The 23461-nt window shown below is 37.6% G+C and overlaps 1 protein-coding gene across 1 annotated transcript; it reads left to right on the forward strand.

The window, feature by feature from the left end:
* The first annotated feature begins 2408 nt into the window (after positions 1-2408).
* On the forward strand, positions 2409-15968 carry RRAS2 (related RAS viral (r-ras) oncogene homolog 2). The gene is made up of 5 exons (XM_010830575.1): positions 2409-2637; positions 3545-3647; positions 3819-3927; positions 12544-12662; positions 14455-15968. Exons 1-5 carry the CDS (start codon positions 2493-2495, stop codon positions 14540-14542), a joined length of 564 nt encoding a protein of 187 aa, XP_010828877.1. The 5' UTR covers positions 2409-2492; the 3' UTR covers positions 14543-15968.
* Positions 15969-23461: the final 7493 nt, after the last annotated feature.

Genomic DNA, 23461 nt, shown 5'->3' on the forward strand with positions numbered 1-23461 from the left:
TGAGGCCCCAGTCAGGCACCAGTCACGTCTCCCACACTCCCGCAGCCTGCTCCTTCCCGGGCGCGAACGCTAGAAGCTGGGCAGGGCTTGGGGAGGCTCGCCCAGCCCAGAGCAGCGTCTCGGCCAGGGCTCTGTGCTATCGCGCCTGGGCGCAGAGCTGGAGCTCCGCCAGTGTGGAAGCTCACTCGGTCCTTCCCAGTACAGGCTTGCAAGCACCCGCCGGCAGCCAGCCTCCCATTGAGTCGGTGATACCATCCAACCATCTCATCCTCTGTTGTCCCCCTTTTCCTCCCACCTTCAATCTTGCCCAGCACCAGAGTCTTTTCAAATGAGTCAGTTCTTGCATCAGGTGGCCAAAGTATTGGGAGTTTCAGCTTCAGCATCAGTCCTTCCAATGAGTATTCAGGACTGATTTCCTTTAGGAGGGACTGGTTGGATCTCCTTGCAGTCTAGGGGACTCTCAAAAGTCTTCTCCAATACCACAGTTCCAAAGCATCAATTCTAAAGCACTCAGCTTTCTTTGTAGTCCAACTCTCATATCCATACATGACTACTGGAAAAACCATAGCTTTGACTAGATGGACGTTTGTTGGTAAAGTAATGTCTCTGCTTTTTAATATGCTCTCTGAGTTGGTTGTAGCTTTTCTTCTAAGGAGTAAGCGTCTTTTAATTTCATGGCTGCAGTCACCATCTGCAGTGATTTTGGAGCCCAGAAAAATAAAGTCTTTCACTGTTGCTATTGTTTCTCCATCTATTTGCCGTGAAGTGATGGGACCAGATGCCATGATCTTCGTTTTCTGAATGTTGAGCTTTAAGCCCACTTTTTCACTCTCCTCTTTCACTTTCATCAAGAGGCTTTTTATTTCCTCTTCACTTTCTGCCATAAGGGTGGTGTCATCTACATATGTGAGGTTATCGATATTTCTCTTGGCAATCTTGATTCCAGCTTTTGCTTCTTCCAGCCCAGCGTTTCTCATGATGTACTCTGCATTTAAGTTAAATGAGCAGGGTGACAATAAACAGCCTTGACATACTCCTTTCCTGATTTGGAACCAGTCTGTTATTTCATGTCCAGTTCTAATTGTTGCTTCTTGACCTGCATACAGATTTCTCAGGAGGCAGGTCAGGTGGTCTTGTATTCCCATGTTATTAAGAATTTTCCACAGTTTATTGTGATCCACACAGTCAAAGGCTTTGGTGTAGTCAGTAAAACAGAAGAAGATGTTTTTCTGGAACTCTCTTGCTTTTTTGATGATCCAACTGATGTTGGCCATTTGATCATTTAAATGAAGCCACCAAAAGGGAAATAGAATTACAGCTAAATTCTATATAACTAAAGTTACTCCAAAAATACAAATAAAAAATAGGAAGTATCATTTAAAATTAAAATAAATATGTAAAGTCAGGGTAGCAAGCAGATTAGTCCTTGTCCCCTCCCCCTCTGCCCCCATACGAGGAGTTTCTTTGCTGCCCTGTTCAGAGTGCTTACTTTTAAGTAGCTTTTTGGTTTGTGCACAGCTCACCATGCAGGGTTGTCTCTTCAGAACGATGTGTCCCTGGAGCCAGCAGGTCCAGTTTCCAGGAGCTCTTGCTTGTAGAATGACTGAACACCTTCAGCACTCATTTCTAGCATTAAGCTGCCTTCCTCCAAGTCATCCCTCAGATTTTGTGATGAGTTAGTGGCAAAATAGGCTTTGAGGAGGCCAGTCAAGAGGGAGAGTAAGGGAGACACTCAGAACTGACATCAGTGTCCTAGGCAGTGCCCTTCTGGATGAAGGGGAAATCAGTTGTCTTTTAGATGCGTGTTTCTGGTTTCTTTTTAAAATCTTTTAAAAAGATTGTGAAATGTAATAATCAAACATTAAGTGATTTGCTAGGACTCCTCCCGTCTTCCTCTGCTGCCTTAACTGCCCTCCTTCTGGTGATGACTTCATAAGGTGATGGTTGGGTGGCTTTGCTAACAGAAGAGGAAATAGTTGGAAAACTAACAAAAATATCAGTGAAAGAATAAGTTTGAGATTCATGCAGATTAAAAAAAAATCCTGAAATCATGTCCTTTAGGGTAATACACAAGGCAACTGAAAGGGAACTAAGGCAAGGTGTGAGAAAAGTGAAGAGACGATCAGGCATCGAAGCAGGCAGACTTCGTGTTGTCTCTTTTGTTCCAAAACTGTTACAGTTTGTTCTAAGGACTGATGCCTGCCTTTGGGTTGGAGATAGACCTGAATTACAGCTATAGGTGTGTTTCTAGTTTTTCTGGAACTTGAAATCCAGAGTTTTACTTGTATGTAAGTTAATTACGAAAAATGGAAAAAAACTGCAGTAGAGCTTTTACAGTCTTCTTACATGTTTCAGATGTGAAAATTCAGAGATGTTTAGTATCCTTTCTCCACTTGGAAGCTGCTGTGAATAGATTTCATTCAATAGGGAATTGACATAGTAGGATACACTTTAATACAGTGAAAATATTTTGATGAGTTCTGGGTAAAGTTATGTTGGTACTTGGGCAAGTAAGCATAAATTTTAAAATTATGTTATTTTTCTTACAGTCTTATTTTGTAACGGATTATGATCCAACCATCGAGGATTCCTACACAAAGCAGTGTGTGATAGATGACCGGGCAGCCCGGCTAGACAGTAAGTAAGCTTCTTTTATTTAATGGTTCATGTATCATATTTTTTTAAGTAAGCTTTGAAGTTTTGCTAGGTTAAATACCTACAGTTGAAATGTTAGATGATCTTGAATATAAGTTCATCTTTTTCATTAGTTTTAATTGATGAATCTACATGTTAGGCAATTTAAATGTAATGTAAAACAATAACTGGATTGAGAGCAGGTAAAATTAGTCATGTCACTGTAACTTGTTAAAGTTGGGTTTATTGGGACATTTGGGGAAAAAACAAACGAGGTCTTGGCTCTTCCTGCATTTTGATGAAGGCTAAAACAGGTGAAGTAAATATAGAAAAGCTTCAATATTTGCTAACTTGCTTAGAGTTTATAGCACAGAGGCCTTAGCAAATAGTGTTTTGTGCTTGGTTAAACATTCCACTCCTCCACAAGAGAAAGGGCTGTTCTTTTAACTTGTATGATTCTTTTATTCACAGAGATCAATGAATACCTCAGCACCTGTACATTCAGTATGGTATTGGGGGGTGGGGTGCACCAGCATTTCCTTCTTGAATTTACAGGTATCTTTTTCAGTTCTTTTCATAGAGGAGGTAAACATCCAAGTGACTTCAGAAGTTATCTGACTCTGTCTGCCTATATGAATTTGATATTTATAACCTTGTCATTGCTATGCTAATGTATTCTAACTACGAAATCAACCTGCACTGATGAAGATAACTCTGCGACTGTCTGCCATTAGAATACATTTGTCTTTAGCATTGAAAATAAAGTACTAAAAGGGGAATGCTGTTTAAAAAATTGTACTAAGTGTGATGTTTTCCAAAGGATTCACAGTAACTGGGCCTGCCCATGTGAGGGAGCCATTTTTGAGAGATGAACACATGAACATCATTACATTTCTTGTTTTTTCTTTAGTTCTGGATACAGCGGGACAAGAGGAATTTGGAGCTATGAGAGAACAGTATATGAGAACTGGCGAGGGTTTCCTTTTGGTCTTTTCAGTCACAGACAGAGGCAGGTTTGTATCAATATTTAACTGTAGATCTCTCCTGTTCATGTCTAGCTCACTGTTCATTAAATTTGCATTCTTGTTTGTATAGGAAAAGGAAAAGTAAGAAAGTACTAAATGGGACAGGGGAGTCTGAATTCTGATATTTGACCAAATTAATGAATTTGTTTTTGTTTTTAGTTTTGAAGAAATCTATAAGTTTCAAAGACAGATTCTCAGAGTAAAGGATCGTGATGAGTTTCCAATGATTTTAATTGGTAATAAAGCAGATCTGGATCATCAGAGACAGGTGAGAGGGTTTTGCTCTTGGGAAACCAGTTATTTGTAATTATGTAAGTGAGCAGCTATATTTAATGAGAAAGTGCCGTGATCAAAAACACTGTGCTGAGTGTGGCACGCTGGATTTGATGGGAGTACTATAACAGGTGACAGATTAAAAGGAAGCAGATTTGGGGATATTAAATTTTTACATATTACACAGAACTTCAGTGGACTGTAAACCTGCAGGTATTTTATACCAGCTCCATTCACATGTTATAATTTCTAAGGTAAGACCTACAGCTCTAATTTACATACTCTTAAAATTACCCCTCTGCTGTGCTTAGTCGCTCAGTCGTGTCCGACTCTTTGTGACCCCATGGACTGTAGTCCACCAGGCTCCTCTGTCCATGGAATTCTCCAGGCGAGAATACTGGAGTGGGCTGCCATGCCCTCCTCTAGGGGATCTTCCCAACCTGGGGATCAAACCCAGGTCTCCTGCATTGCAGGAGTATGCTTTACCATCTGGGTCACCTGGGTAGCTTAATTCAGTGTTAATGCTGAATTACCTCATTTAGAGAATGACTTTAATTTAAATGACAGAATTTGAATTTTTCCTAAGTCCTGTTAATCACATGGGCAGCTCTAACTGCCCAATAACCTGCAGGAAAATAATATTTTTAGTATTTCGTTGCAAGCTTATTTATACTCATTTGTTCTTTACCCAATTATTTCACATTTGATTTTTAAAATTTTTGGTATATATTGGCCACTCCTCTTTTTTGTGGCAGAGGGAAACAAGATCAGATGTAAGTTAATGGAGACGCTACGTTATTTAGGTCTTTAGTCTTTACCCCCTCATCTGGAATACAGTTGTTTCAATACTTTCTTAACTTGTGTGCTGGTATTTAAGTTCCATTTTTTTATATGATCTTGGTGTTAACGTAGTCTTTTGTTGGCAGATTTTGTTTGAGAGTGCAGACATCAGGAAAGATGGGTTGACAAACAGCGTTGAGGACAGACTTCCGTTTTATAATTAACCATTATCTAAAACAGAATCTTTGATTCGTGTGCTGTTTGTAAAGTTTTGTTGAAGGTATACCAAATTTTAGACATGAACTTGATAGGATGATACTGTTCTAATGCTAAGTTTAGACATGTTTACCTGGTATAGAATAAATCTTACTGGTACTTCTCTTTCAGATCTGATTTATTATAAAATTAAGGTGAAAAACATTCTATCTACATTTCAAACCAGTAAAAGCTGTTGAAAGTAATTTAGGATATGGCATTGATCACATCCCAAAACTTGGAGTAGACAGTCCATCTTTTATAAAAAATTTATATTTTATCTTGAGGTAACCATCTTCTTCAGCATTTCTCAATCTAATTATATTTATTAACTATTGCTCAGTAGGACTTTTTTTAACTGTTCTTCTCAGCCCTTTCTAGTACTAGAAACATTTGTAGATATTGTTGGATCTGAGAACTAATGGCAAAGTAGCTCTGCCGGGAACAGGGGGTTCTTGCTGTATCTAATGCTGGATAGATATATTTCCTGCCCTGGTTTTTCTCAAGCTTTTTCATGGTGGTAACTCCAGTAAAGGAATTAGTTGGCAGGCCTGGGCTGAGCTGGGAGTCTTCTATATGTTTGGCGAGATTAGGGAGAACAGAGGAGGGGAGAGTGTGTCCACCAGAACTAAACAAGTCTTGCCATCGTTAGCTTGGGGGCAGGGAATCAGTATGAATTATTTTTAAGCCATTTATATAGTGAAGATTGCTAGTATTTGGAGTGAGTGTGGTTTCCATCTGTCTGCAGATATTAACATATCATGGTACTTTGGCTTTGTTTTATACCATAGATTTATAAATTTTTCATCTTAAGTTTTTTTCTTTTTTTTATAAAAGTAATAGAGTCTCAGAGTAAAATAACAACACAGTGATAAGAGAAACAGTATTGGGAATAAGTTTAATATTTTCATCACCTCAAAGATAAGCAGTGAGCTTGAAGTAAGTTCTTTATTTCTGGGCTTTGAAACATATGCATAGACATTAGTTACTGTGTAAACACTGAAAGGTTCAAATGTATATATGTATCCAAGGGAGAAAAGCAAATGGCTGAAAACTGCTTAATTTTCTGCTCATTCCTATGGGTCTCCTCTCTGAAGGATAGGCACAGAGAGACATCTTATTACTCCCATGCTTTGTCGTCTCTTTCCTAGGTTCCTTCACAGCCACACTCGGGGTGTTAGCTAACTCACTTAAAAGTCACCGTCAGTACTCTTATGTGAGGGCCTTTAGTGCCGACTGGAAATCCTCCTCCGTTTCCCTAGTCCATTCATTTCCCACTTGTTTGGATAATTAATACTTACTCTCTCATTCTTAAGTTTATAACACTCCCTCTCCCTCATTCTCAAGATTGATGATGAGTGGTATTTTCCTGAGGAACTTCCACATGTTCCCACCTGCACATGCGCTATCCTAAGTGCACGTGTGCCCCATCAATTTTGCTTCTCCCCACTTGCGTGGATTAACTTCACCTCACTGACCAACCTCTCTGGTAGGCACTGGAGCCCATCCATTCTTTCTCCTGGGCATCACCCTAGCATTTGTTCCATCCAGGTGTTCCAATTCTCTCCTGCATGATCATTTCCATCAGCCTGAGACATGCTGCAGTGCTCTCATCTTTATAACAAAAAGTAACCATAGCAAAATGGCAACCCACTCCAGTATTCTTGCCTAGAGAATCCTGTGGACAGAGGAGCCTGGTGGGCTGCTATCCATAGGGTCGCATGGAGTCGGATACAACTGAAGCAACTTAGCATGCATGCATGCATTGGAGAAGGAAATGGCAACCCACTCCAGTGTTCTTGCCTGGAGAATCCCAGGGACGGGGGAGCCTGGTGGGCTGCCGTCTATGGGGTCGCACAGAGTTGGACACGACTGAAGCGACTTAGCAGCAGCAGCAGCAGCAACCATAGCAAATGCTAACGTCACGTCCCTCTTTGAGAATGTTTTTCCTCCTCCTCCGAGTAAGCAAAACTCCTTAGAAGTGTTATCTCTACACTCATTCTCTACTTCTTTTCCTTTCTGGCACTGACTGCAGGCATGTAGCACCTGGTCAAGGTCATGGCTTAATGCAGATGTCAGTAACATTTGACACAGATACTCACATTCTCCTTTTTGAAACACTTTACTGAGCTCTGGAGCAGTATTCCCTGCACCTCCTCCCTCCTCCCTTTGTTGATACCTCCTTGTCTCTGTCAGGTGTCTTAGGGCTGAGGCAGACTCTCTCCTAGGCCCTGGGTGTACAAACATACCTTTTGCCTCCTAGCCTTGAGGGCCTTACTCATAGTAGCTGAAATGCTATACTAAAGGTTTCTTATCTTTGAAAACCCTCTTTCGAATTAAAGGTGATGTTCTGTATATCTTGGCATCCTTACTTGCTGTACCAGCTGAACCCAGACAGGCCACAGGCACCCTGTAAAAACTTCCCCTTGTTTGGAAATGCTGACTTTTTGGCCATCTCTTTAGATTCATAGTCACTAACCAGTCTGATTGCCGTCAGTTGCTGGTCAGTTTGTTAATTCCTGCCTTTGTCTTAGGCATGATCCTTTGGACTCTGCTCTAGTTTCTGTGCTGTTTTCCTTACAGAGCAAATGCCATTTCCCTGTGTTCTTTATATGTGGGTCAGCCCTGGGTATCCCTACTACTGCTCCTGAGATTCTGAACCCATCAGGGAGGGGAGATCAGCCAGAAGAGGCTTTGCTGCTTCCTTTTGGCTTCTGTATGTCTCTGGACTTGATTCTTGCATCCCCTATTCATCCAGCTTTTATAGAACACTTTCTAGGCACTGATGACAGAAAAAAAACAAAATCACTGACATAAAGAGAGATCTGTAGAATTTGAATGGCAGTATTAACACATACCTGAGCCCTTAGAGAGACTGATCATTTTGTTTATCCTGTCAAAGGTATAGTAAGAAAATATAGGTAAATGATTTGCTTGCCCTTGCTGAAATATAAACATTATTAAATATGACAGCATATTAATTCTGAAATTTAATACAGCAGCTGTCTGTGGGCTTGGACTGTGAACTTCATGATAGCTCTGATTTCAAGCTCTTTGTCCTTGACTCAGCCTAGTCTAGAAATCAGGAGTTTTTGTCTGTCTCTCTCTCTTTTTTTTTTTCCTTTTGATTTTTCCCCTTTTGCCTCTCCTGGCTTAGTTTCTCCGTTCCTCCTTGTTAAGTGCTTGTCATCAATAATTTGAGAAAGGAGCCCATTTCACCTGTAACAATGTATTACCTCAGTGTGCTTATCCCCGCTCCACCTGTCTGTCGGTACCTTGACCACAGAGTGCCCCTGCATCCTCCCAGGGAAAACAGGCTCCTCCCCACAACAGTCGAGTAAGGGTCTCTTCTGGCTATACGTGTTGCTGCCTTGTCTGCATCTAAAAGGTTTGTAAGCACCATGAGGGCTTCTCAGTTTTGACCACTTTGTTTTGTTCATATTTTATCCTTAGCACATAGAACAAAGTTGCTGAAGGAATGAATCAAGGTATCAGTGAATCAAGATGTGGTATTAAAATGACTACATAATAGATATTTTTGAAAAACAAATTTTGCTTCTGTAAACTTAGGTTGTATTGTAAACTCAGTACAACCCTAAGTATTGCAGATGTTGTAGTCTATTTCTATTAAACCCCATTTGTTTAATAAAATTGCTCTCATCATTCCCATTTTGCTCTTCTTGATTTAAAAATACATGGTGTTAGATAAACTTGTATTGTTGTGGATTTCCACTAAGATTCATCTGTGCCTTTGAACTGAGTTTCACTGGAGGTTTCCAAGTATAAACCTGAATTTCTTGCATCGGGTTCACCTTGGCTGTTTAAAATGAAATATTTCTGGGTAGCACTCAGATCTACCAAAACCAGGCATAGGATTTGGCATCTTTATAAAATTCCCTGGTTGGGGAACCTCCAGGAAATCCTTGTTTATGTGGCTTTCAGTTTTTTGTTGATTTTTGGCTTCACAGTGTTTTGGCTTTGTTCCATATGGTGTTCTTTTTGTCATCTTTTTGCTTTTGTGGTGATGCTGTTTTTACTTCTTAACTAAAAGTATGCTCAGTAAGCTCAGAAGCAGCACTATATGTGGTTAGAGATGTCTTGACCAGAAACGTGTGTGTGAACTTTGCTGACCTCAGTTCCTGAAAGATTGATGTGAGACCGTGCTAACAAACAAACAAATGAAGCACATAAACAGTCTTAGCAGTGGGATTTTTTTTTTAATCATCTACACTTATTAATTTATTAATTTTTCTTAATTGTATAAAGTTGGGTCATTTTCCTGTTTCCCTCCAGCTGAATATATTGTGTTGGTGGGAGAGGGCAAGGTAGCTTTCTGAGGAGTAATTGAGCAGAAAGAGCAATATTCTTAAGGATGTGTATTTCCCTCCCACAATCAAATTACCTGTATCAGTAAAGAAAGTAATTTATTGAGATTGACATGTCTCAAATATTTATTTTTACCTTACTTCAAAGTAAAAGAAGAGAGGCATAAGTATTTGGTCATGCTCTATTTCCTTAACATATATTTATTGAATAACTGCTATGTGCTCTTCTAGGCTCTGGGTGTACAAAGGCAAGTAGACCTTACAACTTAGCTAAAAATGGCATAATGCTGGGAGAATGAAAAGACAAAACCAAAAATTGTAGTATGTTGACTTTTTTTTGCTAGTCATTAAAGAATGTGATGGTCATTCTGGGATACTGTAAAAACAACAGAAAGTTTTTGATTGCTCAAGTCTTGAATTATTAGTATGAAATGAATTAGTATAGATAGAGTTGGGACAGAAAGGAGGACATCCCAGGAAGAAGGAACAGAATTTTTAACATGAGGCTCTTTTTGTAGGAAGGAATTTCATGTCAACTTTTCTTAAAAAGCAATTTTCCTTTCTGAATTGGTGGCTCTTTAAAGCTTTCTTTTCATACTTGGCTTCTTACTCATTGTTAATTGCTTGTTTAATTTGATTGATTTATATTTCAAACCATAGGCCTTATGGTACATGTACTGTTGTGAAGGAGGGGCAGAGTAAATTTTAAAACTGTTAAACTTACATATACCAGTGCTGTGTAGAACCTGCCTGCCACTCTTTTGAAATACAACAGGGTATAATCTGTTATAAAGTAATTGTTAGATATATACATGGTAATGTAATAGCCTAATGATATTTCACTGAAGGTGCTAACTTTTGTGAATGTAATATTAAATTAGGAGAACAAGCTACATGAAAGGAATGGTTGGAACAATACTTTGAGCTGAAGTAGGGCCAGGAATAATTCATATTCTAATCAGCCAGAGTGGCAAACTCACCTAGAAGTTAATATCTAAAAATTTATTTCAAAAGCAAAGGTGAAGTAAAGACTTCTCCCAGATATACAAAAATGGAAAGAATTTATTACCAGCAGACTTACGTTAAAAGAAATGGAAAAAGAGGAAAACTGTACCAAATGGAAATCTAGATCTATACAAAGAAATGAAGAACACCTTTACCCATTTATGTGGGTAAATATAAATTACTTTTATTATTGTTACTTAAATCTCCTTAAAACATAATGGGATGTTTAAAACAAAAATAGTGTAGGTGGTAATAATAAAACTTATCAGGAGGAAGAAACATACTGTTAAAAGAGTCTTAAACTATACATGGATTGACATTCCATTTGAATTAGACAGAAGTGAAACATGTATAATATAAACTGAAGCAGTTATAAAAATAACATAATACATGCTGCTGCTAAGTCGCTTCAGTCGTGTCCGACTCTGTGCAACCCCATGGACTGCAGCCTACCAGGCTCCTCCATCCATGGGATTTTCCAGGCAACAGTACTGGAGTGGGATGCCATTGCCTTCTCCCAACATAATACATACCGAGTTCATTAGCCAACCAAGATGATAAAATGGAATTGTGAAAACAATACAGCTTATTTAATGCTGGAAGACTAAATGCTTTGTGCCTAAGATCAGAAACAAAAGTATCCCCTTCCCCTGTCGTCTTTGAGGTTCCAGGCAATACGGAAGGGTCAGAAAAAGAGTGAAAATGCATCCACATTAGAAAGAAAGCAACAAAAAACAGATTTATTAACACATGGCATGATTACTTATGTAAAAAGAGTCTGTGGCATTTACATAAATAAAAACAAAAAACACCTAGATCAGTGGATTTAGCATAATTCCAGGGTCTAAGATAAAGGTACAAAAATTATGATTCTGTTTTTGCAGAGAAAAATCTATATCCTTGAAAAAAGATGAGAAGAATGTGGTTCTGTATGGATGAGAGGTTCCTAAATTTTCTATTTTTTCCTTTTTGCTCATCTATAATTTTCTCACCTGTATTTATTATTTTTGTGTGTGTGTGGTAATGGCAGCAGTGAAAGTCTTTTTTAAAAAAATATATATATTTTCAGCCCCACCATATAACTGTAAAATATCAATAATAATAATATTTCAGCCCTCTACATTTAAAACACATACAGGACATTTACTTACATTAAATTAGCATTTTCTTATTCTGACCTGGCATTTATGTGTCATCAGCAAAGCCACCCTTCCATGCTTACCTTCCTTCATTGCCTCGTGTAAGGAAGTCATCATGAGGGTGTGTGGTCCTTGTCATTGTTTTTTCCCCCACGTGTTTATTGGGAGTCTTCCATGTACCAGGTCCTGGGGAGTGCAAATGGGAAGAGGATCATGGCTTCTTGATGCTCGCCCTGCTCTCCAGGTTCCCCTCTTGCTATGTTCTCTCTTGACTTGCTGTATTCTAGCCATTCTAGGCTTTTTCAATTCCTGGAACTTGGAGCATCTTCACACCTGCTATTTCCTTTGTCAAGGATACTTTATTTTAACTCTTAATTTTATACTGGGGTGTAGCTGATTAACCATGTTGTGATAGTTTGAGGTGGACAGTGAGGGGACTCAGCCATACATGTACATGTATCCATTCTCCCCAAACTCCCCTCCCATCTGGCTGCCACATAATGTTGAGCAGAGTTCCATGTGCTGTATAGTAGGATTTGGTTGGTTATCCATTCTAAATATAGCAGCGTGTGTATGTCCATCCCCAATTACCTAACAATCCCTTTCCCTCATCCTCTCCCAAGGCCTTGAAATTATAATGAGTTCGTTCTCTAACTCTGTGAGTGTTTCTGTTCTGTAAATAAGTTCATTTGTATCATTTCTTTTTGGATTCTGCATATAAGAGGGATACTTCTTTACCTTGACTCAACTCCATAGCCTTTGTTTAGTTTCTAACCTGAGTATCACTTCTTCAGGGAGGCTTTTCCTGACCTGCCCAGAAGGGTTATAGACTCTCATATCACTTTGTATACTTCCCAGTACTTATCACTGTTGTGTTGAATACTTTTGAGTAATCACTGGGCTAACATCTTGCCTCTGTCGTGTTCTGAGTTTTTCTGCAGAGCTGGGCTTCAGCAGTATGTGTTAAGCTGTTAAGTCTCTTGGTTCATCTTACGACAGACAAACTTGGTCTCTGGCTGGATTAACAGTGCAGTTGGTGGCCAAACAGTAGATAGAGCAGATTTAATTGTTAATACTGTACCTCAAACACAACTCTTGGAATTTCAGGTAACACAGGAAGAAGGACAGCAGTTAGCACGGCAACTTAAGGTAACATACATGGAGGCGTCAGCAAAGATTAGAATGAATGTAGATCAAGCTTTCCATGAACTTGTCCGGGTTATAAGGTAAGCAGAACACATACCGGAAGTTTGTTTGAATATATTGAATTTGATGGGTAGTCATGCTGTGCTTTTTAAAATAATTAACTGGGGGAAAAAAATCACCATTACATGTTTTTAGTAAGAAGGAGGAAATTGTAGGAGTGATTCTTGGAATCATTTTTGACATAGTATGTTAAAAACTTTAATTATGTGCATATTCTAGTTGTTTCCAAAAAGCCTAATTTTATTGTGTTGAAGTAGAGTACACATAGATTTTGAAAAGAATCAGTGCAGCTTCCAAAGGCAGAGGTGGTGTGAAGGTGGTGAGGACAGCAGCTCACCCTTGAATGGTGACCTTTGTCAGATCCTGTGCTAAGTAAGTGCTTTGTGTGTATTACTGCAGTTCACCACCACCACCCAACAGTGCCCGCACTCTGAGATGAGAAAACAGGCACAGAGAGGTTAAATGATTGGAGCATATTAGGATGGCAGAGCTGGGGCTTAAATCTAGGTCTCTGATTCCAGAGCCTGTGTGTGCTCTTAGCTTCTCACCCATTCCGCCCCCGCCCGGCTACAAGGAAACCAGGCCTTAAGGATTCAACAGTCCCACCGGCCACAAAGTATGATATCCACACTTCATAGAGGCTTTCTGTAAGCTGGCCTAGGGGGCCCCTATGATTCAGAAAGTGTTAATGGGTTCCAGGAAGCTTGAGGTGGTGAGTGAGATAGGCTGGAGTTTGTGTGTGTGAGAAAAGAGTGCGTTGGTTTAATGGGCAGGGTTTGGTTAGTTTGCTGGTTTGGCCCCTACTTCACCCTCTTTTCTTAGATCTGCTGGTTTCTCTGCTGGTTAGTTTGACAAGTATATGGACCTAGTTCCTGTTAGTTGTACATCTAAGGTGAATTGACATCTGAGCTATGGGCTTCTATTGTACTTTTTTTTTTTAAGCCCCTTTTTAAGACATTGTCTTTGTGGGTTGGAAAAGAGGTGAAGGTTGTCTTTTTGTTTTTTTAGTAATTTGTTAAAACCCAAATTCTGTTGTTTTTTTAAGGAATGTAGAGTTTCAGTTTCTCAAGTTGGAAAAAATTTGAGAAGTGAATAGTGATGTACGACCTTGTGAATATATGTAAAGCCACTGCCCTGTACACTTAAGAATGGTTAAGATGATAAATTTGATGTGTATTTTACCGTATGAACCAGTGCTTTTAAAAAAATTTTTATTGCTTTTTTTGAGCTATTTTGTCCTTGGTTTCGGTTCTTAGAATTGATCCATGTATATTGGTCAGCCAGGAGTGAGGAAGGGGTATAGGAGACTTTTTTTTGTGCCAGAGACTGTTAGATGTTTGAACATAAACAAAAATCTTCAATCCTTATAGCAAACTGTGATAGGTAGGGTTTTATTATCCCTCCTAAAATAACACAGCTCAGAGAGGAAACTAACTTCTCTAATACAGACTTGTAGCTACAAAGTGGCAGAACCGAGATAGGAATGGCATACCTCATAAGGGCAGATACTCTAGTGATAGGTGTTCCTTCCTAAGGATACCTCGGAGTCATGGAATTTCAAACTGGGAAGGGAACTTAGACCTTGTTGAGTTCAGCGTCTCATCTAATTGAAGACTTGCCCATAAATGAAGCTCAGACAGGTTTGCTTATGCATTTGTGTATCCCTGCCCCCAATGATTGGCTTTGATTCCCTTGTTGAAACTTAACACCGACATGCATATGCACGAAAACCAGATTGGTCCAACAGTAACCTGCATTTGTAGCAATATATTACCAAAAAGACAATTATCTGTAGATTTTTCTGTCTTACAGGAAATTTCAAGAGCAGGAATGTCCTCCTTCACCAGAACCAACACGGAAAGAAAAAGACAAGAAAGGCTGCCATTGTGTCATTTTCTAAGAATCCCTTGAATTTTAGCTACCAACTGCCAGGAAAGCCCTCATCTTCTCCTCCTCTCCTTACAGTTTACATCACGTTGGTACCTTTCTAGCCTTAGATAAATGATCACCGTGGTAGCCTTAGACCAAGAAGCTGGCTAATCCTTTCCATGAAGCTAATCCAATGGTCATTTCAAGACAGATTTAATGGAAACACTAAGGCTGCTTCAAAGATTATCTGATTCCTTTAAAATGTATATCTATATACACAGACACATTCTTTTTTTTTTTAAAGCTTACTTTTAATAGGGATGAATCAGTTTTGGAATCTAAGCTGTTTGCCAAGCTGAAGTCATCGGTTGTGAAATAACTTTTAACTTCTGGAATCTTATTGCCTACTGTTACTCTAAATAGAAAAACATAGGGAGTTTTTTAAAATGTGAATTTTTGCCTATCTCTAAAAATTTTGATGTCAACTTTAGTTAACCTTAAATACACTGAATTGAATCCACAAACGTGAGACATCTCAGACCTTTCCTGATGCTATAGCCTTTGTTTTCCAGTGGCCAAAATACCAAAATGCCTATTGTATTTATAGGTTAAAAACTGCGTGTAAAGCCTTTGCTATTACTCCTACTCTTAAAGATAATATTCTGTGTAGCCAAATATTTGGACTCATTCTGGACTTAGGCATTTCACTGTTCTTGGCATTTTAATTTAACTCTTTTTCACAGCCATGTTGAGAGTGAAAATAAATAATTTCTGTCTGTCTTCCTTTTCACGTATTTCTGGATAAGGGATTCAAAAAACTAAAACTGTTTTTGTTTGTAATATAAAATATGGAATTGATCTTTCCAGGGTCAGAGATGATTAATGTTTTGCTATATACTTTTATACATTATTTTCTTATCAAACTAGTTAACAAGTATTTTTATATGTTTGTAAGCAAATATGCTTTCACAGCATACCTTGTGTATATGTAAAGATAAGTATTTAATTCTCACTGTTCACTTTTAACTGACAAAGAGAAAAAAAAAAAGTGAAAACTACAAAAACTGTGGTAGAATCCTACGTGCTGTTCTGGTCCTGGTTGTACCCACCTCTGGCCAGTCACATAGCTACTTAAGAAACCTTCCCAATAGAGTACAACAGGATGAGAATCTGAAATCACTTCCAATATCCCCTACTAGATATTGACTGTTCTATCAAGTAGTAAGTGGTAAAACTTTTAACTGACAAGTAGTGTAACTGTGGATGACTTCTGACTTTGTTTTTTAATTCTGTGGATTGTGTTTAAACAATTCAAAAGTTTGTTCCTGATTTTGAGATACTAAGTGGTATTGCACAGTTGTCACTTTATTGAATGTGTACAACAGTTTCATGAAGTTTATAAAGCGTACCCTTGTATAGCTTCAGGTGCTAGAATTAAAATTGATCTGTTATCACAAGATGATGCTTGAATGACTTGTTATTTTGGTGGTTTGTTGGAGGAAACTTATTTGTAGTTCTGTGCCGTTTCCCTTAGATTTGAATCTAAGATCAGTACTGGTTATTTAGCAGGTGAACTTGGAATCTTGTGTTTTAGTGTTCTGGTGATTTCCTGAATATTTTCTTAAGTCATTGTTTCTTAAATTTTTTCTGTGAAGTGCTCCTGATAGATGCTCAACTGTAGAGAAGAGAGGAGGGTGAATACATCACATACACCCTCTCTGAAGAAGCAAAGCACACAAATTTGTTTGAATGCCTATTAAAATTACTACAGCATTTATTCTGTGGGTTTTGATGCTATAGTACTATCTCATATCCTTGTTAATACTTTCAAGTTGGGGAATTTTTTTAAATTTATCATTTGTAGCTTCAGATAGTAAGAGACTATCTATACAACATTTGTATTTAGTGGGAAGTCTTTATTTTATTCTGAGTAAATGCTTGGTAGCAAAGCAGCCTGGACGTTAAATTTGATTATCTCAATTTACTTTTTTTTTTCCTCTCTGTGCTTCACTTGGATGCCTTTTACTCCTATATATTCAAGTTCCCTAACCTTTTCTTCTGCAGTTGTTCAATCTGCTGTCAATCCCATCCAATGAATTTTTCATTTCAGACCTTACAGTTTTCCTCCTTCTGTAGACCTGCTTTTTGTTTGTTTGTTTAAATATATCTTCTGTTTCTTTCCTCATTATGTTTATGTACTTTTCTTATCCAGCCCCTCTCAGCTGAGTTCCTAGAGAATTGAGTCTAATGCCTTGCCTGTTGTATGTAGTGAATTAACTTCTCTTCTGTGCATCTGGAATGGTTCTAGCTGTGTACCATTCTTGAGATAACTGAGAAAATAATCCCTCAAATAACTTTTTTGTAGTGCTTAATTCTCTTGCAGAACCCTGATTGAGAAAGGCTGCTTTGAATAGTTGAACATAGTTATAATAGCTGTGTGATATCCTTGTCCACTGATCATCTTTTTAATTTTTGAATCTCTTTCTGTTCACTGTTTTTTTCCTCTAGTTATGGTCTCATTTTCCTCCTTCTTCGCATGTCTGTTAAGTTTTTATTAGATGCTGGACATTATGGATTTTATGTTGTTGGGTGCCTAGATTTTGTTGCCTTCATTAAAGATTGTTGGGCTTTGTCCTGGTCGCTGGTTAATCTATGTGTAGTTCAGTTTGATCCTTTCAAGTCTTGTTTTTAAGCTTCATGCAGTCTCAAGTAGCTTTTTTTCCAGGATAGTTTAGCTCCACGACTAAGGTGTGGCCCTTGTGGGGTCTCTACTGAGTGCTCTGTACAATCAGTGAAGACTCTCCAATTTAGCTTGTGGGAAGTCAGACAGTTCCTAGCTACACATGAGCTCTTGACCCAGCTCCTGGGTCATTCTTTCCCTAGCCTCCTCGAGTTTCACCTTATACATGCAAATATTAATATTTAACAAAGCCTCGTTGACCTTCTGCATATTTTTGGAGCTCTTTTTTTTCTCTCTCCCCTCCAGCTTGTCCTGCAGCTTTCAGCTGCTTCAAACTTCCTGATCTCTAGTGTCTGTCTTTTCAGCTCAGGGAAACATTTGTGCCCTGCTTGGAATCCCCTACCCCCTCTGCAGTCTGGAATGTGCCTCTAGGCAGAAAGCCAGGATAATCTTAAGACTTAGTTTATTTGTTTCCCTTCCATCAGGGATTGTGGTCCTGTGCTGCCTGGTGTATGTTTGAAAACAGTTGTTTCACGTATTTACTCAGGTTTTCTGATTGTCTAAGGTAGGAGGGTAATATTTGGTTCATGCTATTCCATCACTGAAAGATGAGGTCTTTCCCATTTTATTTCCATCATATAATCAGAGGTGCCTTGTAGCCATAAATCTATGACTTGAAATCTTCTCACAAAGAGTGACCAGTTTCATGGTGTGAATAGTGCTTGTCTGTGTGGTCATTCTTTTCCCTCTCTAGCCAGGAGGCTGGCAGACTTTATCTGTGAAGCATCAGTTAGTAAATATCACTGTGGGGTTTGCAAGCCATGTGGTGTTTGTCCCAGACACTCAACCCTGCCTGCCACTGCAGCACCAAAGCAGCCATAAGCAATCTATAAATGAAAGAATGTGGCTGTGTTCCAATGAAACCTCATTTGTGGACACTGAAATTTGTACTTCATATCATTTTCATTTGTCATGAAATATTAATTTTTTTTTTTTTTTCAAAAAATTCATTTAAAATTGTAAAAATCATTCTGTACAGATGGCAGAGTGGATATGATCTGTGGCCCATGGTTTGCCAGTCCTGCTCTCTTAACACATTTAACATTTGAGATTATATTCCCAACTTTAGAAGCTCTTAAGTGTGTAGAAATTCTTTCAAACAGGATTTCCTGAATTAACAGTCATGAGTTTCTGCCCTAGGAATTTTCTCCCTATATTGTTTGCTTGGGGCTTTACAATGATCTATAGTTGGACATTATGGTCTATTGACATACCTCTTACATTGAGGATTCCCTGTATTTAGAGCTTCGGAGTTTTGTAACATAGATTGGTCTTTTACTTTATCCTTTGACTATTAAAATTCAGTGTAACAAAGTTGTATATACTTGAGTTCTAATTTGTTCCTCTTCTAGCTTTTCATCACCACTTGTTTGTTTATTTATTTTTCCCATTCCTATACACAGTGATGCCATTGAACAAATAACTGACAGGTAAATAGGAGAGGATTATAAAGCGATAGGTTTTTGTATCACTTGAACACTTATGGGTACTTAACCAGTGACTGCTTATGAAGTTTCAAAGTACTTTTAGGGGAATTAAAAAAGGCATTTTAATTAAAAAATTTTTTATTATAGTTGATTTACAATGATGTGTTACTTTCAGCTATATAGTGAAGCCATTCAATTTTACATATATTCATTCTTTTTTAGATTCTTTTCTCACACCGGTTATCAGTATTGAGTAGAGTTCCCAGTGCTGTACAATAGGTCCTTGTTAGTTATCTGTCTTAAATATAGTAATGTGTGTATGTTCATCCCAGGCTCCTGATTTATCCCACCTGTGTTTCTCCTTTGATAACTATTAGTTTGTTTTTGAAATCTGTAAGTTTGCTTCTGTTTTGTAAATAAGTTCATTTGTATCATTAAAAAAAATTGGGTTCTGCATGAGTGATATGATATTTGTCTTTTGTCTGATTTACTTCACTTAGTATGATATCTCTGGGCCCATCCATGTTGCTGAAGATGGCTTTATTTCATTCTTTTTATGGCTGAGTAATATTCCATTGTACATATATACAATATATATGTACCCCATCTTCTTTATCCATTCAGCTGTTGATGGACACACAGGTTGCTTCCATGTCTTGGCTTGTAAATATTGCTGCAGTGAACATTGGGATACATGTATCTCTTTTGATTATGGTTTTCTCTAAACCTGTGCCCAGGAGTGGGATTGGGATTGCTGGATCATATGATAGTTCTACTTTTAGTTTTTTTAAGGAACCTCCATACTGTTTTCTGAAGTGATTGTATCAGTTTACATTCCCAACAGTAGTATAAGTAGGTTCCCTTTTCTCTATACCCTGTCCAGCATTTATTGTTTGTACACTTTTTGATGGCCATTCTGAACTGATGTGGGGTGATACTTCATTTGATTTGCATTTCTCTAATAATTGGTGATGTTGAGCATCTCTTCATGTGCTTTTGTCCCTCTGTATGTCTTCTTTGGAGAAATATCTATTTAGATCTGCCCATTTTTTGATTGCATTGTTTTTTGACATGAGCCGCGTGAGCTGTTTATATATTTTGGAGATTAATCCCTTGTCAGTCACTTTGTAAATGTTTTCTCTCATTCTGTTGGTTGTCTTTCCATTTTGTATATGGTTTCTTTTGCTATGCAGACACTTTTAATTTGGTCCCATTTGTTTTTGTTTTTATTTTCATTTTGGAGGTGGATCAAAAAATAAATTGCTGTCATTTGTCAAAAGGTGTTCTGCCTATGTTTTTCTCTGAGTTTTATAGTGTCTAGCCTTACATTTAGGTTTTGATCCATTTTGAGTTTATTTTTGTATATGGTATTAGAGAATGTTCTAATTTAATTCTTTCATGTGTAGCTGTCCAGTTTTCTCAGCACCACTTGTTGAAGAGACTCTTTTTCTTCATTGTCTATTCTTGCCTTTGTCATAGATCAATTGACAGTAGATGCATGGATTTATTTCTGGGCGTTTTGTTCGGTTCCATTGATCTATATTTCTGTTTTTGTGCCAGTGTCATACTGTTTTGATGACTGTAAATTTGTAGTATAGTCAAAAGTCAGGGAGCCTGATTTCCTCCAGTTCTCCTTTTCTTTCTCAAGATTGGGTTTTTTTGTATCTCCATACACATTTAAAACTTTGGGGGTTTTTGTGTCTCCATAAATATTTGGGTTTTTTATGTCTTCATACAAATTTAAATTTTTTTTCATTTTAGTTCTGTGGAGAATGCCATTGGTAATTTGATAGGGATTGTGTTGAATCTGTAGATTACCTTCGGTAGTATACTCATTTTGACAGTATTGCTTTTTCCAATCCAGGAACATGGTATCTTTCCATCTGTTTGTGTCATCTTTGATTTCTTTCATCAACATCTTACAGTTTCCAGAGTATAAGGTCTTTCCTTCGTTTCTCTTTCTGATCTTTCATAGTTAGCGTATACAAATGCAGCAGATTTCTGTGTATTAATTTTGTGTCATGCAACTTGACTGAATTTGTGACACGTTCTCACTGTCTTCTGGTAGCCTCTTTAGGATTTTTTGCATATAGTATCATGTCATCTGCAAATAGTGACCGTTTTTACTTCTTTTCCAATTTGGATTCCTTTTATTTCTTTTTTTTTTCTTTGATTGCTGTGGGTAGGACTTCCAAACCTATGTTTAATAAAAATGTTGAGAGTTGAATCCTTGTCTTGTTCCTAATCTTAGAGGAAATGCTTTCAACTTTTGAACATTGAGTATGATGTTAGCTATGAGTTTGTCATATATGGTGTTTGTAATATTAAGGTAGGTTCTCTCTGTGCCCACTTTCTTAGAGAGTTTTTATCCTAAATAGATATTTTTTCAAAAGCTTTCTCTGAATCTCTTGAGATGATCATATGGTTTTTATTCTTCAATTTGTTAATGTATCACACTGGTTTGAAGATACGAAAAATCCTTGCATCCCTGGGATAAATCTCACTTGATCATGATGTATGATTGTTTTAATGTATTATTGGATTCGGTTTGCCAGTATTTCTTTTTTTAAAAAATTCATTTATTTTTAATTGAAGAATAATGCTTTACAGTATTGTATTGGTCTATCTGACAGTATTTCATTGAGTATTTTTGCATCTATGTTCATCAATGATATTGGTCTATGTTTTTTTTTTTTTTTTGTGGCATCCTTGTCTGGTTTTGTTATCAGGGTGATGGTGGCCTCATAGAATGAGTTTGGGACTATTCCTTCCTCTGCAAGTTTTGAAAGAGTTTCAGAAGGGTAGGTTTTAATTCTTTTCTAAATGTTAGAATTCACCTGTGAAGCCATCTGATCCTGGATTTTTGTTTGTTGAAAAGTTTTTAAATCACGTTTTCAATCTCAGTACTTGAGATAGGTCTGTTCATAGTTTCCGTTTCTTCCTGGTTCAATCTTGGAAGAATGTACCTTTCTAAGAATTTGGCCATTTCTTCTCGGTTGTCTCTTATATTGGCATATAGTTGTAGTTGTCTCTTTTGATGCTTTGTGTTTCTGTGGTGTCACTTGTAACTTTTTTCATTTCTAATTTTATTGATTTTGAGTCCTCTGCCTTTTTTTCCTTGATAAATCTGGCTAAAAGTTATCAATTTGATTTATCTTCTCAAAGAACCAGCTTTTAGTTTCATTGATCTTTGCTATTTTTTTCTTTGTCTTTATTTCATTTATTTCTGTTCTGATCTTTATGATTTCTTTCCTTCTACTAAAGTTGGCTTTTGTTTTTTCCTCTTTCTCTAGTTGCTTTAGGTGTAAGATTAGGTTGTTTGAGGTTTCTCTTTTCCTGAGGTAAGATTGTACTGCTCTAAATCTCCTTCTTAGAACTGCTTTTGCTGCATCCCATATGTTTTGTTGGATTGAAGTGTTTCATTATTGTTTGTCTCAGGTATCCTTCCTTGTCTGTTGCAACACCCTTTATTTTAAAGTCTATTTTTCTGAAATGAGTTTTGCCACTCCAGCTTTCTTTTGATATCCGTGTGCATGGAATATCTTTTTCTATCTGCTCACTCAGTCTGTATGTGTTGCTAGACCTGAAGTGGGTCTCTTATAGACAGCATATATATGGATTTATTTTTGTGTATCTATTCAGCCAATATGTATCTTTTGATTGGAGCATTTAATCCATTTACATATGATATGAAGGTTCTTATTACCATTTTGTTAACTGTTTTTGATTTGTTTTTGAAGATCTTTTTCTTCCCTTCCTCTTTTTCTTATGATTTGATGGCTATCTTTAGTGATGTGTTTAGATTGCCTTTTCTTTGGTTTGGTGTGTATCTATTGTAGGTTTTTTTTTTGGTGGTTCCCATGAGGTTTTGATGTAGCAGTTTATATATGAACAAGATTGTTACAAGTTGCTCATCTCTTAATTTCAAATGTATTTTCAGTGTCCTAACTTTGTACTGTTTTTTCCTCATGATTGCTGGTTTTGAATCCATTATTTGTGTGTGAATGATTTTTTAACTTTTTGAGATTCCCCATTCATAATTTTCTTGATTCTAGAAATGAAAATTTTTATTTTTCACATAGAGGAGTTTCTTTAGCATTTGCTGTAGTGCTGGTCTAGTGGTGCTAAATTCTTTAAGCTTTTGCTTATCTGTGAAACTTTTGATTCTCTGTTGAATCTGAACAAGAGCCTTGCTGGGTAGAGTATTCTTGGTTGTAGTTTTTTGCCTTTCATCTCTTTAAATATATCGAGCCATCCTGTCTGACCTGTAGAGTTTCTGCTGAAAAATCAGCTGATAGCCTTATGGGGGTTCCCTTGTGTGTTATTTGTTGCTTTTCCCTTGTTGCTTTTAATATTTTTTCTTTGTCTTTAATTTTTGTGTTTGATTAATGTGTGTCTTGGCATGTTCCTCCTTGAGTTTTATCTTGTATGGGACTCTTTGCACTTCTTGGACTTGAGTATTTCTTCTCTCATGTTAGGAAGTTTTTTACTATAATCTATTCAAGTATTTCTCAGGCCCTTCCTCTCTCTCTTGCTTCTGGGACCCCTGTAACGTGAATGTTGGTGCATTTAATTTTGTCCCTGAGGTCTCTGGGACTGTTGTAGTTTCTTTTCATTCTTTTTTCTTTTTCGTGTTCTGTGGCAGTAATTTCTGCCACTCTTATCTTCCAGCTCACTTACTCATTTTTCTACCTCAGTTATTCTACCATTGATTCCTTCAAGTGTATTTTTCATTCCAGTTATTGTGGTGTTCATCTCTGTTTTTTAAATCTTCCAGCTCTTT

This window comes from Bison bison, unplaced genomic scaffold, assembly GCF_000754665.1.
Source record: "Bison bison bison isolate TAMUID 2011002044 unplaced genomic scaffold, Bison_UMD1.0 scf7180017864518, whole genome shotgun sequence".
Lineage (NCBI taxonomy): Eukaryota > Metazoa > Chordata > Mammalia > Artiodactyla > Bovidae > Bison > Bison bison.

Bases quoted from the DNA above. Each gene is read 5' to 3' on its own strand.
- RRAS2 (XM_010830575.1), top strand. From the start codon at position 2,493: ATGTTGGTACTTGGGCAAGTAAGCATAAATTTTAAAATTATGTTATTT. The intron at 2,638-3,544 runs GTAAGTAAGCTT...TTTTTTCTTTAG, and splicing joins CCGGGCAGCCCGGCTAGACA to TTCTGGATACAGCGGGACAA. The intron at 3,648-3,818 runs GTTTGTATCAAT...TTTTGTTTTTAG, and splicing joins TCAGTCACAGACAGAGGCAG to TTTTGAAGAAATCTATAAGT.